General features: G+C 42.4%; 2 protein-coding genes across 2 annotated transcripts in view; one reads left to right on the forward strand and one right to left on the reverse strand.

Annotated features, from left to right (window-relative positions):
* The window catches only part of LOC102779146 (ephrin type-A receptor 4-like), a 28,858-nt gene extending 19,271 nt beyond the window's left edge, over positions 1-9,587 (reverse strand). Inside the window, exons 1-5 of the mRNA XM_006786690.2 lie at positions 9,109-9,587; positions 8,379-8,446; positions 5,998-6,195; positions 5,571-5,681; positions 4,806-5,160 (exon numbers count right to left, since the gene is read on the reverse strand). Coding sequence (XP_006786753.1) covers positions 4,806-5,160; positions 5,571-5,681; positions 5,998-6,195; positions 8,379-8,446; positions 9,109-9,265 — 889 coding nt within the window. The 5' untranslated portion in view covers positions 9,266-9,587. The remainder of the gene's footprint in view (positions 1-4,805; positions 5,161-5,570; positions 5,682-5,997; positions 6,196-8,378; positions 8,447-9,108) is intronic.
* A 7,142-nt stretch (positions 9,588-16,729) lies between these two features.
* LOC102779431 (C-C motif chemokine 20-like) lies at positions 16,730-18,156 on the forward strand. Its single transcript, XM_006786691.2, has 4 exons — positions 16,730-16,828; positions 16,947-17,058; positions 17,545-17,622; positions 17,749-18,156. Exons 1-4 carry the CDS (start codon positions 16,750-16,752, stop codon positions 17,861-17,863), a joined length of 384 nt encoding a protein of 127 aa, XP_006786754.2. The 5' UTR covers positions 16,730-16,749; the 3' UTR covers positions 17,864-18,156.
* Positions 18,157-18,874: the final 718 nt, after the last annotated feature.

The raw sequence follows: 18,874 nt of genomic DNA on the forward strand, positions 1-18,874 counted from the left end.
ACGTCAGGAAAGCGTAGAAACGAGGCTGCAGCTTTAAGTTTGTCTCAATTTAAATATTCACATAAACTGGTGGTCTGAAGCGAGAAGTGTGTGGATTTGTGAGTGTGTGTGTCTGCCTAAAGCCAACAGTGTTGAACATTAGCATGTGAAAGGGACTCTGCAACAATAACCCCCCCTCCCTATCAGACACACATCACCCCCTGCCACCACCACCACCACCACCATAGCAGCAGCAACACCCCCACCCCCTGACTGTGGATCGGGTAGAGGAGTTGGAGAAGCAAAAGGAGGGATAATAGGAGCAAGACAGAGAGGGAGAGCGGAGCTTGTGCCCATGCCAGGGAGCTACAACACAGCCTGGTGAAGCTGGCAAACCTCCTGTACATTAAGAACAACCTGGGAGAGGCAGACAATAGCACACACGCAGACAGACACACACACGCAACTCTGATTGTTACGGAGGAATGCAAAGCATTTCCCCCACCTGAGTTTGGCTCACTTCAAACAATCACTCGTGCCATTCCAGTGTCTTTGCTTGCCTCGTCACCTGCCATATGCGCACATATACACAAACACACATGCACACACAGAGACACAAACTCCTCCCTCTCTGTTTGCCCCATCACACTCTTCTCTAGGCATTCCTGGGCAGTCCTCCAAACTGTGAGTATATTGGAAGGAGGGCTTTGTTAGGCAGAAAATCAGAGATACAGACACAGTCACACACACACACGTGCACTTGTTCACACTCGCACATACACACACTCTAAGTCAGCAGTCCAACATGTCCGGAGTCCAGAAATGCGATGCAATAATTAGAGGGACTGAATACAGCGATTACGCACTCATTCTATCATCCGCTTGCTCTTTCTATCATCTCTCTTTCAGTGTTGCCGTCTCTCCCTCTGCCTCTTTCTGTCCAACTGCTTTCTGCTGTTGACGAGACACTGCAGGTGCGTTGGAAAGAAGCACAACCATGAAATCTCTCTGGATGGAGGGAACACACATGCAAACAAGCTCGCACACAGAAACATTCCAACCCTCCCAGGCACTGAGCAGAATTGAGGAGATTCAGACGACAGAGAAAAAGGAGGCCAGCAGAGAGAGAAAACCAGGAGGCTCCGCTTTCATTCCACCTCTTCAGCCGTTCACATTTCACATTCTCTCTGTTGTCTCTCCTCCCTCGTTTCCGATCCTCCCAGACGGATCGCAGCTGTCAAACTTTTGACGTCTTCATCCACCTCGGTCGTGACCCCGCTCTGTGCGACTAAACTCTTTCTGCAAGTGTGTGTGTGTGTGGCTGTCAGCCAAAGTTTTTGACATCTTCATAAGGCTCAGTCATGACCTCGGTCTTAACCAAGGGTTTAGAAAGAGGGGGAGTTCCCTCTCTCTTGTGTTTCTCCACTCGCCCCCTTTGCACCAAGTGACAAACCCCCAGCAGGGGAGGGGGAGCTCTGTATTGATGCCTTCTGCTGTCAGTGGCCTTCTTTCAACCCCTCTCTCACCCCATTCATGATCTAATCCCTTCTTCCTCTCCAGAGCTTCTCCGCTCATCCTCTCCATCCTCATTATTTTGCGTCAACACTGAAAATGAACTTCTCACATTTTACTCCTTTAAATCTACGCTTGTTTCAGTTTAAATTAACCGCAACTGTCGCAGAAGCTTAAATGCATTACCAGTGCAAAAGTGCAAATGCAGATAATATTAATGTGGGTAACAATCCATCGAACCAGGAGACATATAACTATGAAACATTTCCAGCAGACAAGCATAGATTTTTCATTTATAATTAAATGTACTTGTTTGGTGTTTTACTATCAGACTAGATTTTTCTCCTGTGTCTTTATAAACACCTTAAAACTCATGCAAAAAGAGAAAGTGGGAGTTATTTAGGAGGTAATCAAACTAATCCTTGCTTGTGTGATTTATTTTTCTCTTACTGCGTCACAGAACTCATACTTCCACACTGACAGTTGCCATTTCAGTGCACTCACACTGACATTTAGTGCACTACGAGAACCTAGATTGTCTAGTGATAACTCTCAAACCTGAGTGTGACCCATCAACGGTCGCTTGAGCTTGTAAAGCAGGAGGGATGAATCACCAAAATCTTTTAAAGCATTAAGAGGAATGTTGTTAATGCTAATCCTTGCTAGCTAGCTAAGAGCACATTTTTAAGATGCTGACAGCTGATGTTGATGTTCAACGTGAGATAACGCTGCACAGGCCTAGAAACGGGTCACCAACCCCCAGTAATCTCTGGTTTTTGTGGCAAACTTTCTATTCCTTGACAAGTGGGTGAGTGGTTGCTACCAGGTGAAATTGGTTGCAAAAAGAGTGCTGCACCAAAAACCTCCTTGTGATCGCTTTGGTTGATAGCAGATTGCCACTCTTGGCTGTAGTTAGCATGGAAGATGCTGACTTGTCTTCCAAATACACCCAATTCCCTCTCCAAGTTGTACTGAAAGTTGGAAAAAGTGCAATGCAAACTTGTGCAAAGTTGTGCCTTATCAGTGTAACAACAAATTACAAAGGCACAAATTTTACTTTGAAGACAAACAGTCTCCTTTTCTGGTTTGTGTAACACTGGATGCCAGCAACCTAAAGCAACCACTCCCTAACCAGTTTCAGAATACACATTTATCACTAGCAAAAGTACTCACAAGGGTCCCTGACCTGCATGAACTGGGCATTAACAATTAATTTGATAGTGAATATACATTTTTCCTTCCAACTGGTGGCTGCTAGATAATCTTAGACAGGTCTCTAGGTCTGTGCATCACGGGTCTAACATTACTACATTAGATGACAACTCTAACTTACAAGCATGACAACTGTAAGTTGCAGTGCTAAGAGAAGACTCCAAACTGAGACATACGATTGTCTTTCAAGTGCAAAATGAGCCCAGCTTCTAATGACGGATTGCCAGCCAAGGTTAGTTTGCCTGGTTTTGTCTTCACCTGAACGCGTTGTGCCGACTCAGAGATGGCACATGAGTCTACATGATCCAGAAATCTCTTAGTGTCTGTGACATGTTGAGAGACAGATCATCTTAATCTCTTCCGAAATCTATTTCTCTTCCCTCCATCCCGCTACGCCCTCCTGTTCTGTTTCTCTCTGCAAATTTTAAACTTAAAATAGGAGAAGAGTTAAGGTGTCTGTCTAATTCAGTCGGGTCAGAGGTTTTGGAGAGATGCATTCTGTATTCATTCAGACCTTGATGAATTTCCACTGAGGCAGCTGCGCCCAGCCAACAACCTGACAGGCAGAGAGAGTAGGGAGATGAAGAAGAGAGCAGCAGATAGATAGATGGCACTTCACATCTGCTGGAGGTTCAACAGAGTCAAGGGTCTCTCCTAAATCTAGTTGAGGAGGAACATCTTTCAGGCTTCAGGGACCACCCCACAAACCTCCCCCTCCTTTCAGATGAAACAAATGAGCTAAGCCGGGTGACGGTTTCAGAGAACATCTGAGACACATACTATTCATATTCATACAGAATTTTGGCAATTGCATCTCTCATTGCAAAGAAAAAAGTAATGTTTTTTTCTCTCTTAATCACCAACTGGCCAACTGGCAATGCATCGCTCTTTTTTATGTCCATCTCTGTATATTTCTCTTTCTCAGTGTCCCTTCTTTTCTCTTTGAATTATGGGTCTGTTTGTTATACAATTAGCCTGCTGGGATGGGCTTCATAAATAAAACCGAGGGAGCACATCAGTGAATCGTTCACCCCCACCCCCACAGCTCTTCTTCTATTGGTCTCTGTCCATCTGTGTATGTGTGTTGTGTGTTTGAGTGAACATGAATGGAGAGAGTCGAGCCATGTTGTAAAAGTGTCTCCACTAAGTCTGTCCGACCCCGTTCACCCCACTTTGTCACATAAGCGCGGACATTTGCAGCCTTCACTATCACAACAGTCGTTTCCAAATATTACACGTCATCCGAGCCACATGTGAGTCGGTGAAAGGTGTGAACAGCTTGCATATTTGTTACAGTAAAGTTCAGACCAAATTTGTAAGCGACAGAAAGACATTTTTGTCCAGATGGCTGTGGTTATGCGAGCACACCTCATATGGAGACCTTAGCGCTCGGTACACAAAGCAGAACTTCAACTTGCAAAAAGATCGGTCTTAATTTAACCCACTCTAAATGATGGCTGGGCATGTGTCCATACAGATAAATGCCATCCTGTTGATCTGAGCAGGCCAATAATAGGACCACTAAAGCTCACTGATTTTAAAAGTTGTTGAATTTTTACTAAAAATCAAGTGAAAATTACACTTTTACACGTTGCACATTGCTTTTTGACTTTGCCGTGCAGTTGCTAAGTATCCAGCGGAAACACCAGAAAAAGAAAACCCATTAATTTGATTGAAGACATTCATAAATGGATTTTATCACCTTCAGAATGACCCATCTTATCCCTTTTCTCTGTTCTCAGCTTGCAACCCGCAATCTGAATATTATTAGATTTTGAATGGTGTCAATTTTCTTTTGTGTTCTTTTGTGTAACTTGCAATTTCAGTTGGATACCTTACAAAACACTAAAAAAGTGCCACTATCTACTGTTTCTGCAACAGAATAAAATTTGTTATGTTGTCCTCTCCAAACCACATTTGCCAAGCTAGCGAGTGCCCCTTTAAAAAGGAAAGGAACCGAATATCAATATTTTCAGAGTAGCTTGTTAAGCTGAGCACATTTGTGATTGTTGTTCACAGAGATGCTAAACTTCAAAGTGACAACACATTAATTCAGGAGTGCATAAAAGAGAAGTAGCTCTGCTGTAGCCAGCACCACTTACCTTTACATGCACCTCCCCTCTCCTCATATCCGGGGTTACAGAGACATCCACCAATAGGAACCAACCACTCTCCATCAGCACCGCAGTACATTTTAGGTTCCTCTCTTTCTTCCGATTGGTTGACACAGGACCCCCGGACCTCCACTAAGGAGGACGTGTCGGCCCCGGTAATGGTGTCGGGAAATGTTGCCAGGTTACGAACGGTTAGCGGGCAGGTTTTGTAGAAAACTCTGACAGAAACCAAAGCAATGCAGGCGCCCACATCCTGAAAGGCTAGATAGAAGCCCTTCCGGGTCGTGACTTTTACATCTCGCACCTCTGTGTTCAGTTTCATGATGCGGTCTCCAACATCCACCTGAATTGAGAGAAAACAGCATTGCATTAATAAACAGTGCAGTAAACCGTGTCACCTCTTATTAATTCAATTTGCTTGTTCAACTTAAAGTGGGCGTTTCAATTGAACCGCCGCTGATCTCCACATCTTCAGCACTTGGCTCCGATTCAGAATAACTTTTATTGATTGCTAAGGCAAAATAAGCTTTACGGCCTGCAAGATTAGAATCTAAGTCACTTTATCAAAGACTGAGCAAAAGCACCTTGCCAACATTCCCGGGACAGCAAAAAAGACGTCCAAGATAAAAGTGCTTGTAAAACAAATAAAACATTACAGCTAAGTGCTTTTGGGGGGGTTTATTTTCCACATAGGAGCAAATTACACTGAGTGGCGGAGGGAACTCAAAGCCTGACTCAGTTGTTCGGTGTTACCTGGGTGAAGCTTTCGTCTGCTGCCACCGTATCCACCTTAATGAAGCTGCTCTCTTTGATGTAGCTCTCTCTGTCTTCGTTTGACTCATGGTAGTACAGATTGAATGTCTCCTACAAGACAAAAGGGGGATTTAAAAAAAAAGGGACAGACTGAGGCACCTATTTATCTTCAGCACCAGCACTCATCTTTTCTCTTAATATGATAATGAGTCAAAGTGGGGTTTGTGCTTGAATAAACAGCAGCTGTAATATAAAATAAAGGTCCATTAGCAGCAGTCTGTCCATTAAGTAATTATCATGAGAGTTAACGTATTAAAAAAGGTCAGACCCTTTATCAGAATTCTTTGCTGTTTTGTTAAAACTTTTTACCGCAGTCAGGCCATACATTCACCAGCACGCTACACATCCTGAGCACGCTTTCACGTACCTTACAGGTGCCGGTGACCCCTGGGAGGCTGTTACAGTCTCTCAGGGTGAACTTGACTTCGACGTAGACCCGCTGAGCTCCAGACCGAGGGATCCAGTCTGTCCTGAGCCAGTTGTTTTGATTGGGCTCCAGGACATTGCACACCTGGTACGTCCTGATGGGGATGTTTTTCTCATCCATAATGCTCACCTCTTCCCACTTCAAACAAGCACATTTGTATAACTTCGTTAGTTAGAGCAATGATTGTGCATGTAAGACATATGTTGCTGCCTACAGGCGTTAGACTACATCCCAAAAATGCATTTAGTTCAGGCCAACATCACGAAGACCAACTTTGAAGTGACTGGAATTGAACTGAAGCAGACGTTCCATCAAAGTTGCCTTGATGAATGACTTGATATTAATGAAATGTAACTGTCATGTGGAGAACAGCTTTCCAAAACTTCTCCTAATTCAAGATAGTCTGATTTTTTTCAAATTAAAAAAGTCATTTGCCAAGCAGCAGTCATTTAAAAAGGCTGCTGGCACTCAAATTTCAGTTGACACGCCAGTTTAATTTCCCACAATGCACCAACAGAGAAGGGTTTTCAAAACCCTTCCATGCTGGCAGCTGCGGACTGTTATATAATTTTGACAAAAGCATCTAAATAGCCGCTGTGATGGCAGCAATGTTAAAGTGTCTGAAAGTTGATGTTCATACTGTGCTGGCGTGAACTGAAACTGACTGCATACGTCGCATAAAGTTGAACTCTTCAGCGTAGGCACAAGCTTTAAACGCACACATTTGGCTGGCAAAAAAGTGCACACTGTGAAAAACTTTGGTTGCCTGTCCACTGGGGGGTACTTCTAGTCATCATATATACAAAATAAATTTCAGATGCCGGTGTCCACCCTCTGATTCACCGCTGCTGTGTGAAGCCTCACGGGCTAATGCTCATTCTTGCATCAATATTCTGCAGTGGACGGTGGTTCAGATTTGTTGCGACTCCAAGGTTTTTGCAGGCACATTTCCATACGAGTGAAGCGGGCTCAACCTTCACCGCACCATCCATCTCAATAGAGCCGATTATTTGCCTTGTACTGTGACCCTTCAAATGACCGCTGAGCCTCCCAAGTCCAAATTGGCTTTTTATTGCTACTGAATAATAATCTGCTCTCTCCCTGCTAGTGAGAGCTGTATACACACTAAATGCACCGTGTCCAAAGAGAGAAAAAGAGAGCGAGAGGAATGACAGAAGAATGTGTGTGTGTGTGTTTGAAGGACATGCTTGTGTGTCAGTGTGTGTCTTTAGACTGATCGATATGCCATCAGAGTCGATTTCGTCGTCTAATGTGGGCTTATTGCCTATCAGCTAATAATAATATTATGTATATGTTGGGTGATTTGTAAGCGGTGCAGTAAATATGTTAGTCTTTACAGTTTTATGTACATTTTAAGACCATTCTTTATTGATTTAATACTCAAAATGTATCAGCATTGCTATTGGCCTGGAATATCTAATCGAGACTGATCTTTTGTAAGCCACGCATTTCTTTATATACAGTGTGTTAAAATGTGTGTGAGTGTGAGGGTGTGCACATGCCCACATAGTGTGAGCGTTTGTGTGCTGTTGTCGTGTCTTTGCGGGTTGAGGAAGTTAGCTGTATAAAAGCTGACATGGGGTATGATGTCTCTGTGTCTAGTCTCCTTCAGAGTTTTTGTCAGCCTACGCAGCTGTCAAGGGAGAAGAAAAAAAACATACAGAAATGGAGTTTTGTATGTATGTATGTGTGTAGCTAAGGGGTGAGGAAGGTGGGGGGAGTGCCTGTAATCAAAAGCTCAGTGCGTGCAGACCAGGACCCTGTCAATCAAGCAGCATGTGAGAGTATAAGGGCAATGGCAAGTGAAGAAATAACAGTCAAGTTCACCACTAACTCTTAAACCAACAAAAGAGTTAAGAGAGACACTGAACAACAAAGAAAGAGAGAGAGAGAGAGAGAAAGAGAGGAAGAACTATGGATGGCAGATCACGACAATGACAAAAAAACACAAAGAGAAGATCAAATCTGAAACAGATATCACCAGGATTCATTCTGGCAACTGTACGGTAGTAAAAATTCCTAAAAAATGACACCCACCACCAAGCTGGTTTATGCCTTTACTTGTGCCAAACGCAATGGCAGCAGTCTCATATTAGCACTTAGGCTTGGTGAACAACAGCACATTTCAAAATCTGTGGGATGATTATTTACAGTTTCCAGACCGAGCGTGTGCATGTGCGCGTGTGAGGAACGAGAAAGGGTGTGTGAGTGTGTTTTCCAAAGAGAGAACAGGTTGTAAACAGTGTATTCATAAAGAATAAAAAGAAAAAAAGAAAAAAGAACAGGCAGCTCCCACTCACCCCTCCCTCTGAAGGACTGGCTGCCCATTTCAGCTCTCCTGGCACTGTCCTGGTATCCAGCAGGGTCACTAAAATTGCATACACACACACATGCAGGTGTATTCAGGACAACCAGTCTGGAATATTTTTTTTTGAATTGCTCTTAAGCAGAGAAAATTAATTTGACAGACTTCTCAGAAGAAGTAAGTGATGGTTAAGCTGTGAACAGTTATGGAAGTAAAAGCAGACGTCCATTGGTTTGGCACTGTTAGGTTTCAAATTTTTATCTTATTTCCACTGCACTGAGTCATATATGTACATTTAATATCACATACATTTATATTTTTCACAGAATTTTAAACTGTTGATTTAAGACCTCGGAGCTTTATTCATATACAAAACCACAAACTATGAATTCAACGGTTTAACTGTTTGTAACAAAAACACAGAGGTGCTCAGTGTTCGCCACCACGACCAAACCCACAAACATAAAGAAACAAACAAGAAAGAAGAAAAGAGAAAAATATTTCAAGGAAGAAAAAGCTCACAGCTGGACTGCACAAATATTACAAAGATATCTAAGAATTCAACTTTTTTTCCTCTTCTAGATGTTTGGAAATTTTCCCCTGTTCTTTGCTATCCTAGGACGCGCCTTGAGCGCACGCAGGATCTCTCCCAGCTCGCAACAGCGGAAAAAAAAGACCCGACTGTGCCACACAAGCAACACGGATTCGAGTCCCTCCTTCCTTACCTTCATTTAGCGGATAAATCCTTGTTCTCGAACTTGAAACTAATGTTAATATCCAGATAGTAGAAGAAAACGTTCGCCACAGATTTGCAGCCATGTGTGCAGCGTGGAAGCGTGTGCGTTCCCCGTTGGCTCCGCGCACTCGCTCTAGCAGCTCCATCCCGGTGGGAAAAAAGTGTTTGAATGAAACCAAGTGTGAACGCGAGTTGGATGCAGCAGTGGTTACTGGGGCGGTCTCCTACACTTCCTATGCTTCCAGTAATGATAAATGACACGAGGCAAATGACTGTTCTAGACTATACGAGCGTCGGTGTGTTATCCTTCAGCATCTTTGTTAACGTTTCCAAGAAGGCAAATGCAGATCTGCAGCTTCTGTGTTTAAAAACGGGTGACAGTTGAAAAGAATAACTTTGCTCTGGCTGTAAATTTAAACTGTATTATTGTATAATTGAGACGTTTTTCACTGATTCGACCACAAAACTTAGTCAGCCCACTTTAAAACACCTAATCTGAGAAATATAATGATGGAGTAAATGAATGCTGTAGTCAGAAGAAGCTGTCTGGCGCACGTCAGAAGTGGCATTTAGCAGTGATAACCCAAAGGAGGGCCAGCTGGGGTACAGGAGGCCATAAACGTCACAATGCTGCACTTAAAAAATAATCACATAGTCACGTGCATTTCAAAACATGAATATGTCACATTCTCCTGATAAAGGCCTGAAGTGCCTGATTGGAGTTGAGGTTGTCCTTTGTCCTGAGAAGCGAAGTACCCATGAATGTGACTACAGCGCCACCTGTTGTTGATGGTTGCCGGGTGAAGGAGGAGAAACCCAAAGAATGGTCAGGATCATCTCACAGTGGGCTGTTGGTTATTTTAAGGCTGAGAACAGGAGGGTTGATGGAGCTTCAGTCATTTCTCTGCCGTCTGTCAGCTACAGTTTTTAGTATTTTTTCAAATCCCACATGGATGTAAAAAAATGAGCATGTTCTTAATTAAAGAAGAAAAACACTCGTAAACAAAAAGGCTCAAGAGCCCGGCCTTGTGTGTAAGCGTGATGGAGCGCACAAAGAGCCAGGCTCATGACCTGTCCTCCTACACGCTCCTTCTCTCAGAGACCCTGGAAAACGAATCACTGCTGAGGGGCCGCGCAGCTTGAAGAAGTAAATTCTTCGATTTATATTGACCCAGTCGGGTTTTCTCTCCTCTGTCGTCCATTTTAACAACAAAAGGTGAAGCAAAGACTTGCTCCATCATGTTCGGTCCTTGTTTAACACGTACAAACGTATGCTCTGATGACCCCTGTTGAAGACCAGCAACAAAGAGCACTAAATGGCAGGTGTTTGTCTGGTTTTCAGGACTTTTTTGGGGACTCTCTGTATGTGAGACTTCATGTGTGAGTGTGTGCGTGCCTGCGTTTGCAAGTATGTGTTTGTGCGAGCCGGTCTCCATCTTGCTTTTGTGTCTGCACAGTTGCTACGCCGAAACCATCTCAAAGCCCTGTGTGGCATCATAATGGACCCAGGAAGAGCATCTGGCACTTTGAGGCGGCAAAAACGATCTCCCCGCATCGACCTGCCACTCTTCCCCCACCCGCCATAATAACGTTTTCACGTTTCATTCTTCGCCAGGCCCACGATAGAATGCGCAATCACAAAGGCCCAATTAGCCGAGAGGGGACCACGATTTCGCTCGGGGACCAGCGAGCCAATCGCATCGGGCGTCGTATGGCGAAGGCCAATGGGGCAGCGGCACAGGTGGGTGGGACATGGCAGCGAGGCGGAGGGGACACGGTGACATGGATGGAGAATGCGCCGTTGTTTCTGGTCATTTGTGTCACCAAAGTTTTGATTGATGACGGTCGAAATGTTTTTCCCACTCTCCCCTGAGAATCACAGCTTTCTGGAGGGGGGTTTGCACAAAGATCCCCCGGCGTCGAACCCCTACTTTACGTTTGGCCCTTAGCCCTACGCCACACACAAACACACATCCCTACACGCTTTTTTGTTCCTTGCGAGGCCCCAGATGGCTCCTGCCCACACATGTGTATTGTTGACCACTAGATACAGGCGCTTGTTAGCGTATGAGCGCATGAGAACCAGCATTTAAAGACAACCAGAATCGCCAAGTGTCAAACAGCGATGAGGAGAACAGAGAGAAGAGGAAGAAATTTAAGCAAAGTACATACAAAGTAGCCAAATGTAAATTTGTGCATGTGCGTGAGAGTGTTAAGAGAAAAGCCCGAGGGACGGTAGGTGTGTGGGCGGCTGAGAGAGATGAACAAAAGAAGCAGGGAAGAGAGATGAGGAGCAGCGCATTGCCAGTGAGGATTTGATTGGGTGGGTGGGTGGTGGTGGTATATGTGTGCGTGTGGAGGGTGGGGGGTGGCTGGGTGTTGAGAAGGGATCTTCCCTCAAAGCCTCTCTAAGATATTCCTGGAGCGAGCTAAGGTTTCATTTGGCTTGCAGTCCTACACAGAGTGCTTACATCGCACTGGGAGCTAAAACCATTTAATATTCACAAAACCAGGCTGATATTCCCGGGGCTACATGACAGTTAATAATCAGATTTTCTAAATCTGTATGGTGCGAGCGTGTGTGGTTGAACTCCTTGGGTCGACAGAGCGTCATTAGCATGTCAGAGGCGTTTCGCTGGTACCCGGTTTTCTCCATAACAGCTGCTAGTCTGGCGAATTACTCAATTCGTGTGTGGATGTGCGTCCGTGTCCACGCACGCGTGCGCTCAGTATCAACAAAGGAAGAAGCGAACAGAAGGTTTCATCAAAAACACCAAAACACCAAAAGTGTGTGTGTGTGTGTGTATGTGTGCTGTGCATCATGTGCTCACTTTAATGACTGAAGAAATCTCCATCAGCATCTTTCTATGGAGTGTATATGTGTTTGTGCGCGTGCATGCCGCGTGTGTTTGTGTGGTGTGTTTGCATGTGATTGCATAAACATGGTGTCAGAGTGATGAGATGTTCCCTCCATCCATCTGTTCTGCTGGCATTTACATCTTAAGAGGGCTACAATAGAGGAGAGACAGATAGGGAAAATTGCAAGAAAGCGAGATAAGTAGTGCAGTGACGAGATTCTGCAATATTGTTGGTTTTTGTTGTACACTCTTTACAGTAAATACACACTCCTGGGTCACCTGTAACAGCTCTCTGGTTCCATTCTGAAACCATCTTTTAACACGGTTGAGGGTTTCTAAGTATTTGCGAGAAGCCGTGTATGAGTGAAGCTATGGTGTATCTTCCTGTGGATGTGGTTGTTTTGTTTTTTGTTTTTTAGTGTGCATGTGTGTTTTTGTATGAGTGTATGCATGTACAAGAGACTGAGAAAGAACTCATTGTTCCCATCCTCCTTATCTATCGTCCCAGCCGAGAGCCCGTGCTGTTTCCCCCCTCAGCGATATGACCTGGCTCTGATACCGCACGCCCTCGTCTCCATAGATAACAGACCACCCTAAAAATACTCATCTTTCTACCAACTTACTCGCTTCCCCTCTGTTCGCTTCACCTCTTCTGGCTCACTCTATCCTCCGGAGTCTCCCCGGCCAGGAGTTAGCTTCTGCCAGACTAAAATACCTCTGGGCGCTTCCTAGAGTCACAGAGGTCTTCTAATTCTATATTTTCCCCCCTTTTCATCTTCTACTACTCATTCTATTGGAGGCCGTGGATGTTGCAGTGTTGGTTTGAACAACAAAAGTGTAACTCAGACTGTTACATCACAAGTTTTCTTATAATTTTCCACAATAATTCCTCATCTCCCCCCGCAGCTACTTCAGTCACCCACAGTCTGGACACACGGGGCAGATGGCATGTAGGAGGAAAACGATGAGGACAGAATCTGCCGGGCTCACTTAATTACACATCAAATAATTTACCATAACGCAATAAAATATTGAAGAGTGCATTGTTTTTTTTCGTGCCTCACGGGTTCGACAGTCTGGAACGATACTAATTATGATGATTTTTTGAAGATCATGCCACAGCCAAGAGCTTTGGGAGATTTTTTCTTAATCTCTCTGCCGATTCTCTCTCTGGCTAAACTCATCTCTGCTGTGAAGTGCTTTTAAGGATCCTGACAATGCCCCCTCTCTGTTGATTCGAGGAAGTTCTTTTTTGCTCATTTAAAATGCTTTTATTCCAAAGTACTTTAGTACGTTTGACATTTGGGGTTAGAAAAGCTGCTGTTTTGTTCTTTGTGTGTGCATGTGTGTGTGCTCACGCGCATGTGTGTGCGTGCATCCTCGCCCTTCTTTCGGCCTAAACCCACGCAGGTGACCAGAGGGGGTCTTGTGTGGGTGGACAACTCAATGGTGAGCCCCCCGACCCCACTCCCCGCCCCCACCCCCTTACACTCTCGTCTCTCCTCCCTTTCTCTCTTTTCTTGTCCTCCATCCACCAGCATAAGTTCAAAACGAAGGAGAGGGGCCTATGAGGAGAAAAAGTCTACTTCACACCCACTCTAAAGCAAACAATCACCAAACATACAGCTATAAAAAGAAGATGATACAAGAATATATATGTATGTATATATATATATATATATATATATATATATATATATATAGATAGATAGATAGATAGATAAATATGTGTGTGTGTGAGTGTGTGCCCTTTGACTGTGAAGAAGTAGTTTATGTATATACAAGTGATAAAGCATGACTAATAACAAAAACTAGCTGAGCAAAAAGTTAGTCAAACTGAAAATAATCACAAACGATCTTTATCCCAATTAGCTGCTACAGAGGCAGCAACCATTTTTCCCGAGGTTCACATAACTAACCACTACTTCACAGAGTAAAATAATAACAGCACTTTAGCAAACAAACCAATAATATAAGAACCAAACAGAAAAATGAAAAGGGCGATACAGGAAACAACAATATAAGGAAGGAGTTACTTTATTGAAAAAGGCAGTATTTACAGTGATCAGCCCACAAGGAAATTGTTAAATCCTCTCTGTGACACAGTGTTGTTTGAATTATGTTGCTTGTGTCACTTTTTCTGTTCACTGTAGCTGCATAAACAATGCTTCAAGTCACAAAGCAAGCATTTTCAGTGAGAAACACTCTGTACTACCTGTGCAATGGCATACAGTTGTATGCACTGCCTATCAAGTATTTATTGGAGAATTTAGAAGGTGGAGGCAGATAGTAAGAGCTGTTAAAAAGCAACAACCAGTTAGAGGTGGACTAATAGTTTGCATGGCGCCTAAACACAACTCTACTTCAATACAATGAAATGCAGTACTTAATATTTTTGAGCAAGAAAACAATTTCAAGGTGTAACATTCATCTGGATCTTTTTAGGCTTAAATAATAACCACCATCCTGGCATTTCTGCATTTACTGTTTACTTTTCTCAATAATGTGTAAAAAGAAAATACAATATAAATTTATAGATGAAAGACTATTAGAGTGATTTCAGGCAAACAGCCGACTGGGTCCTTAAAAACGATGAGTAAATTCTCTGTAATAAAGACTCAGTGCGGCTGTAACCTCACAGGAAGGTGTTTGTTTTTCTTTAAGTGAAGGAGACAGGACGGCAAGAGGCTGCGTTTTATGTCGGATTAGCAGGGATTAGGCTGTTAAACCAGACGTTGCTGAGTTAATCATGCCACCTTTCCCTTTATCAGTGCGTGCCGCAGATTTCACACGCAAACGCCTACATGTGTAGAAACAGAGAGGTTGAAATAGAAGGTGGGATGTTAATGAGTTACCTTAATTCTTGTGTTGATTTGAACCTGACTCATTTTGATTTTGATATGTAGGTGACTCCCACACGCTTTTTTTTGGTACCGTGAGAGTTTCTTCATTTCTTTTACTCAATGACACAAATAAAAAATTGCTGAGAAAAGTTGCTTGCCCTGTAACATGTTTTATATAAAAAGAGAAAAGAAAAAAGAAAACAAAGAATTTGAATTTTACAAATACAAGGCAATTCTTGTTGGTGGTATGAAAAACAATTGTACTGCCGTGGGTTATAAAGTGGCTAGATTTGCTTTATTTCTATTTATTAAATCTTGCTGGGCATCCATCAACGGGCCATGACCACAGTGCCCCCTATGGATAAAGGGATAAAAGAAGGAAGCAAAAACTGCTGGAGGACACCAACAAGCGTGGTCCGTGCATGTGTGATGCTCTAAATTAGATGTGTGGGTCAGCCTGCCAAGTAGGAGGACAGCAAATGTTTCAAGAAGGGCAGGAGTTGTGAAAGTCATAATGACACAAAGCTCACAATAGTCAGAATTAATTTAGGATCACAACTTCAGGCTTCAGATGACTTCTCATCTGTCTCATCAGATTCCTTATAAAAGCTATCAGCATGAATAAACAACAGTGAAAATAAATACATTTTAGGCATTTTGTTCTTGAATTACTGAATTACTTTATGCTCTAAGACACATAAATTTCAGGGGAAAGAAAATGGTTACCATGAAAATGACTCGTTTTCATAATTACTCCGTGATGATGGACATGAAAAACCAGCCTCTGGCAAGAGCACATGTGTTAATCAAACAGCTGACAGTTGACTCAGTGAGACTCTGAAGACTTACTCAAGTAGCGGTCCTCTCTATAGATGCTGTGTCAACAAGCATTTATGCTTCTGAAGTGTCCTTGAGCAAGGCCACAGATTCCTATCAACTGCACTGGATATAAATGCATGGCTGGCCTTCACACTTCTGATTTCCCACTGATAAAGGCCAATCACATGGAGTATGTGGTGCAAATAAACTCATGTTAATTGCAAAACATTCATGTTTGTGCCTAAATAAAATACTGTACAGTATTTTACTGTAATGGAGCTGTTTATTTTTACACATACTTGTAAACAACCTGTTTATGCTGTTTTTGAAACGTATTGTATACTTATTGTATGTGCTACAACTTGAAGCTGTTGCACCTATCTAGGTCAGCTGAGCGAGATCTGAAATTGTCAGCTTTCTGCAGACTAAATAGGTCATGCTAACCAGAACCACGGGACGGGGGTGGGGAAGTTTGACAACCTTCACATACACTTTGAGTTTTCACCACAAAACAATCCCAAGATTGCTGATAACATCAAAAACCCAAGATAGACAACCGCTTCAAGCTACAATGTGAAACTACTGTACGACAATGGCTATGGCAGTCATGTTTTGGTAGGACTACAACACGCTATGGGAATATCGCATGTGAGTGTCACGTGCATTCGCATGTAGTCATGTGGGCATATGCACTCACACATGAAGATGCAGCCATGAAATCAAGAGAAATCAAAGTAAAGCTATGCTATATAACGATTCAAATCTGCTGTGCCATATATGGAGAACTTCACTGCACAACTGTTCAGAAAGAAAGTATAACATGCATATGCAGAAAGTATAAATCCATATTAGGAGATATATGAACTAACTGCATCAGAGCACCAGGCCCATATCATCCCACATAAACAAATCCTAGTGTTGCGTAATAGCATGGTACATGCCTAAATTGGTAATGAAGATGCAAAGTTGCAGCATGATGCAACAGTGGGCTTCCTGTCCTCAATTTAGGAGCCACAAGATGCAAAAACATCAGTAGTGGAAAAAGTATATATATATGTGCAGAGACCATGTATTCAGTGAGTCCCCTGCCACCCTTTTTACACTGTCAACATGGCTCCGAGAGGTACGATCACCCTGACGGCCCTTCTCTGCTTCATACTGGGGATACTTTGTCCAGCTCCAGCTGAATGTAAGTTTATTTTGTTGCATTTAACTTTTGGTCAGTTAATAATGACAATATGACATAACGACTCAAAGATAACATGTTAATGATCTGGTGCCTTTGCATCTGTCTGTGTGTGCATTAGGTGCCCGTACAGCCTGCTGTACCAGCTACAGTAAGACGCCCGTGTCCTTCAATCGCATCAAGGGATACAGAGAACAACGTAACTGGGAAAACTGCCGCATCGAGGCAATCATGTAAGACTCTTCTAAACCATCCAACTTTGCCTGCAACCTCTAAATTACTCATTATAATACTTGACTAGAACAATCATAGCATGCCAAACATTTGCAAGTGGATTGGATCTATTCCAAAATATTCCAAATACATTGGTAGTTTTTTGTGGCGAGAAGTATTAAAGTTATTTCTGCAGATTTTTGTGGAATAAAAATAAGACTTTTATTTTTAACATTTTAATGTTGTTAAATCATAAATCAAAATTTAATTAAAGTTGCAGTTGTTCTGAATCAGTCTAATCCAACAAAACTTAACCACTTTTGATTCATATTATATTTATATTATAAAACCTAAAATCCTAAATTGAGTTATTAAATGAGTGAAGCAGAGAGTCTGGCATATGTTATTATTTATCATATACCAACACATATACATGCAGCATAAATGAATACGCTTCAGTACTATGATACTCTGTGTTACTCTAACGATGTGTCTCGCTGTTATAGTTTCTACACGGTTGCAAACAGGCAGATGTGTGCCAATCCGAAAGCTGAATGGGTGAAAAAAGTCCTCGAACAACTCAGGTATGACATGCTTACTCACTTTAAAATGTCAATTAGGGGCTGTTTAGATGCTCACCTGAAGATCTGGAAAAGCATAAAAAGGTTTGTTTTTGGCATATCACATGTAAGAACTACTTATTTTTTTAGCGCAAAACTGAAGAACATGTCCAAGGGTGGCTCAGTGAAGAAAACTGGAAACGCTTCAGGTCGTGATGGAAGTGGATCTGACCTCACTGCAACAGAGGCTTTCACTGCTTATTAGCAAAAACCAGGTGTCGCCTTAGACAGCTCGACGTAAAGAAATTGCCATGCAGAATTACCCAGTGTGCCTATACATTTGTTATAAAGATACTCGAGCATTTATAATCAAGTTAATGCTGAGGACACTGTCCCTTGAAAAACTGAATGTGTAATGCCTGTGCTTTACTGTTCGCTCTTAACTTCTTCAGCTTCAGGTCTAAATTCAGTACTCCTGTATTAAGACTATATTAGGAACAGATTTGAGACAAATGTTGTTGATTATTTGTTCATTCTCTCAATAAAGTTTTACAATAACATCTGTTTTGTTTCATTCACTGCAACGAATCTTCTGCATAAACAAATGAATGAGGTAAAACATACATATATTGCATTTCAGACAAGTAAATGAATTTATTTCAGGGTAATGCAACGCTGTTGTCTACATTTCTTTATTCAAATTGCAGCTAAAATCTGCCATGTCACTTTCACTGAATGGATTTTAAAGTTATTTGAGTGACTTTAGAACTTGTTAACCAGTTTCACAAAAATATTTCAGGTAACCCAACCATTCATTTAGAGAATATTTTCCAATCAATTAATGAGTTAAGTTAGGAACACTTTAAGCACTTGTACTTAAGTGTTGGATAGTGAAAACTTTTCGATGAGCAATACTGATCTCTGAGCTCATGTAAATGTATGACATGGCTGTTAGGGAGGCAGTTTCCTGTGCTATTTCAGATTAACACTCCAAGAGGTTGGTGTACCAGTCATGCAAGGTGACACACTCCTTTGACTGAATATGCACTGCAGTCACTTAAAGTACCCACTAGAGGGCAGAATGAATCTGAGAATAACACCATTGTCTGCTGCGTCATGAGATTTTGATAGTCTGGCTACAAGGACATGAACATTTTTTGAAATGCTCCATTTTCAAAAAACTCAAGGCTCTTCTTTTTTTCAAGGTCTATTCCTCACAAACAGAAAGAGTTTATATCCACAGTTTCATTGAACCAGTTGTTATTAGTCATGTATT

This window comes from Neolamprologus brichardi, chromosome 18 (genome assembly GCF_056152115.1).
Source record: "Neolamprologus brichardi isolate AB-2024 chromosome 18, ASM5615211v1, whole genome shotgun sequence".
NCBI classification, from domain to species: Eukaryota; Metazoa; Chordata; class Actinopteri; order Cichliformes; family Cichlidae; genus Neolamprologus; species Neolamprologus brichardi.

Excerpts from the sequence above, each read along its gene's own strand:
- LOC102779431 (XM_006786691.2), top strand. The coding sequence starts at position 16,750 with ATGGCTCCGAGAGGTACGATCACCCTGACGGCCCTTCTCTGCTTCATA. Across the intron at positions 17,059-17,544 it reads TGCCGCATCGAGGCAATCAT|TTTCTACACGGTTGCAAACA; the intron begins GTAAGACTCTTC and ends TCGCTGTTATAG. Across the intron at positions 17,623-17,748 it reads AAAGTCCTCGAACAACTCAG|CGCAAAACTGAAGAACATGT; the intron begins GTATGACATGCT and ends TTATTTTTTTAG.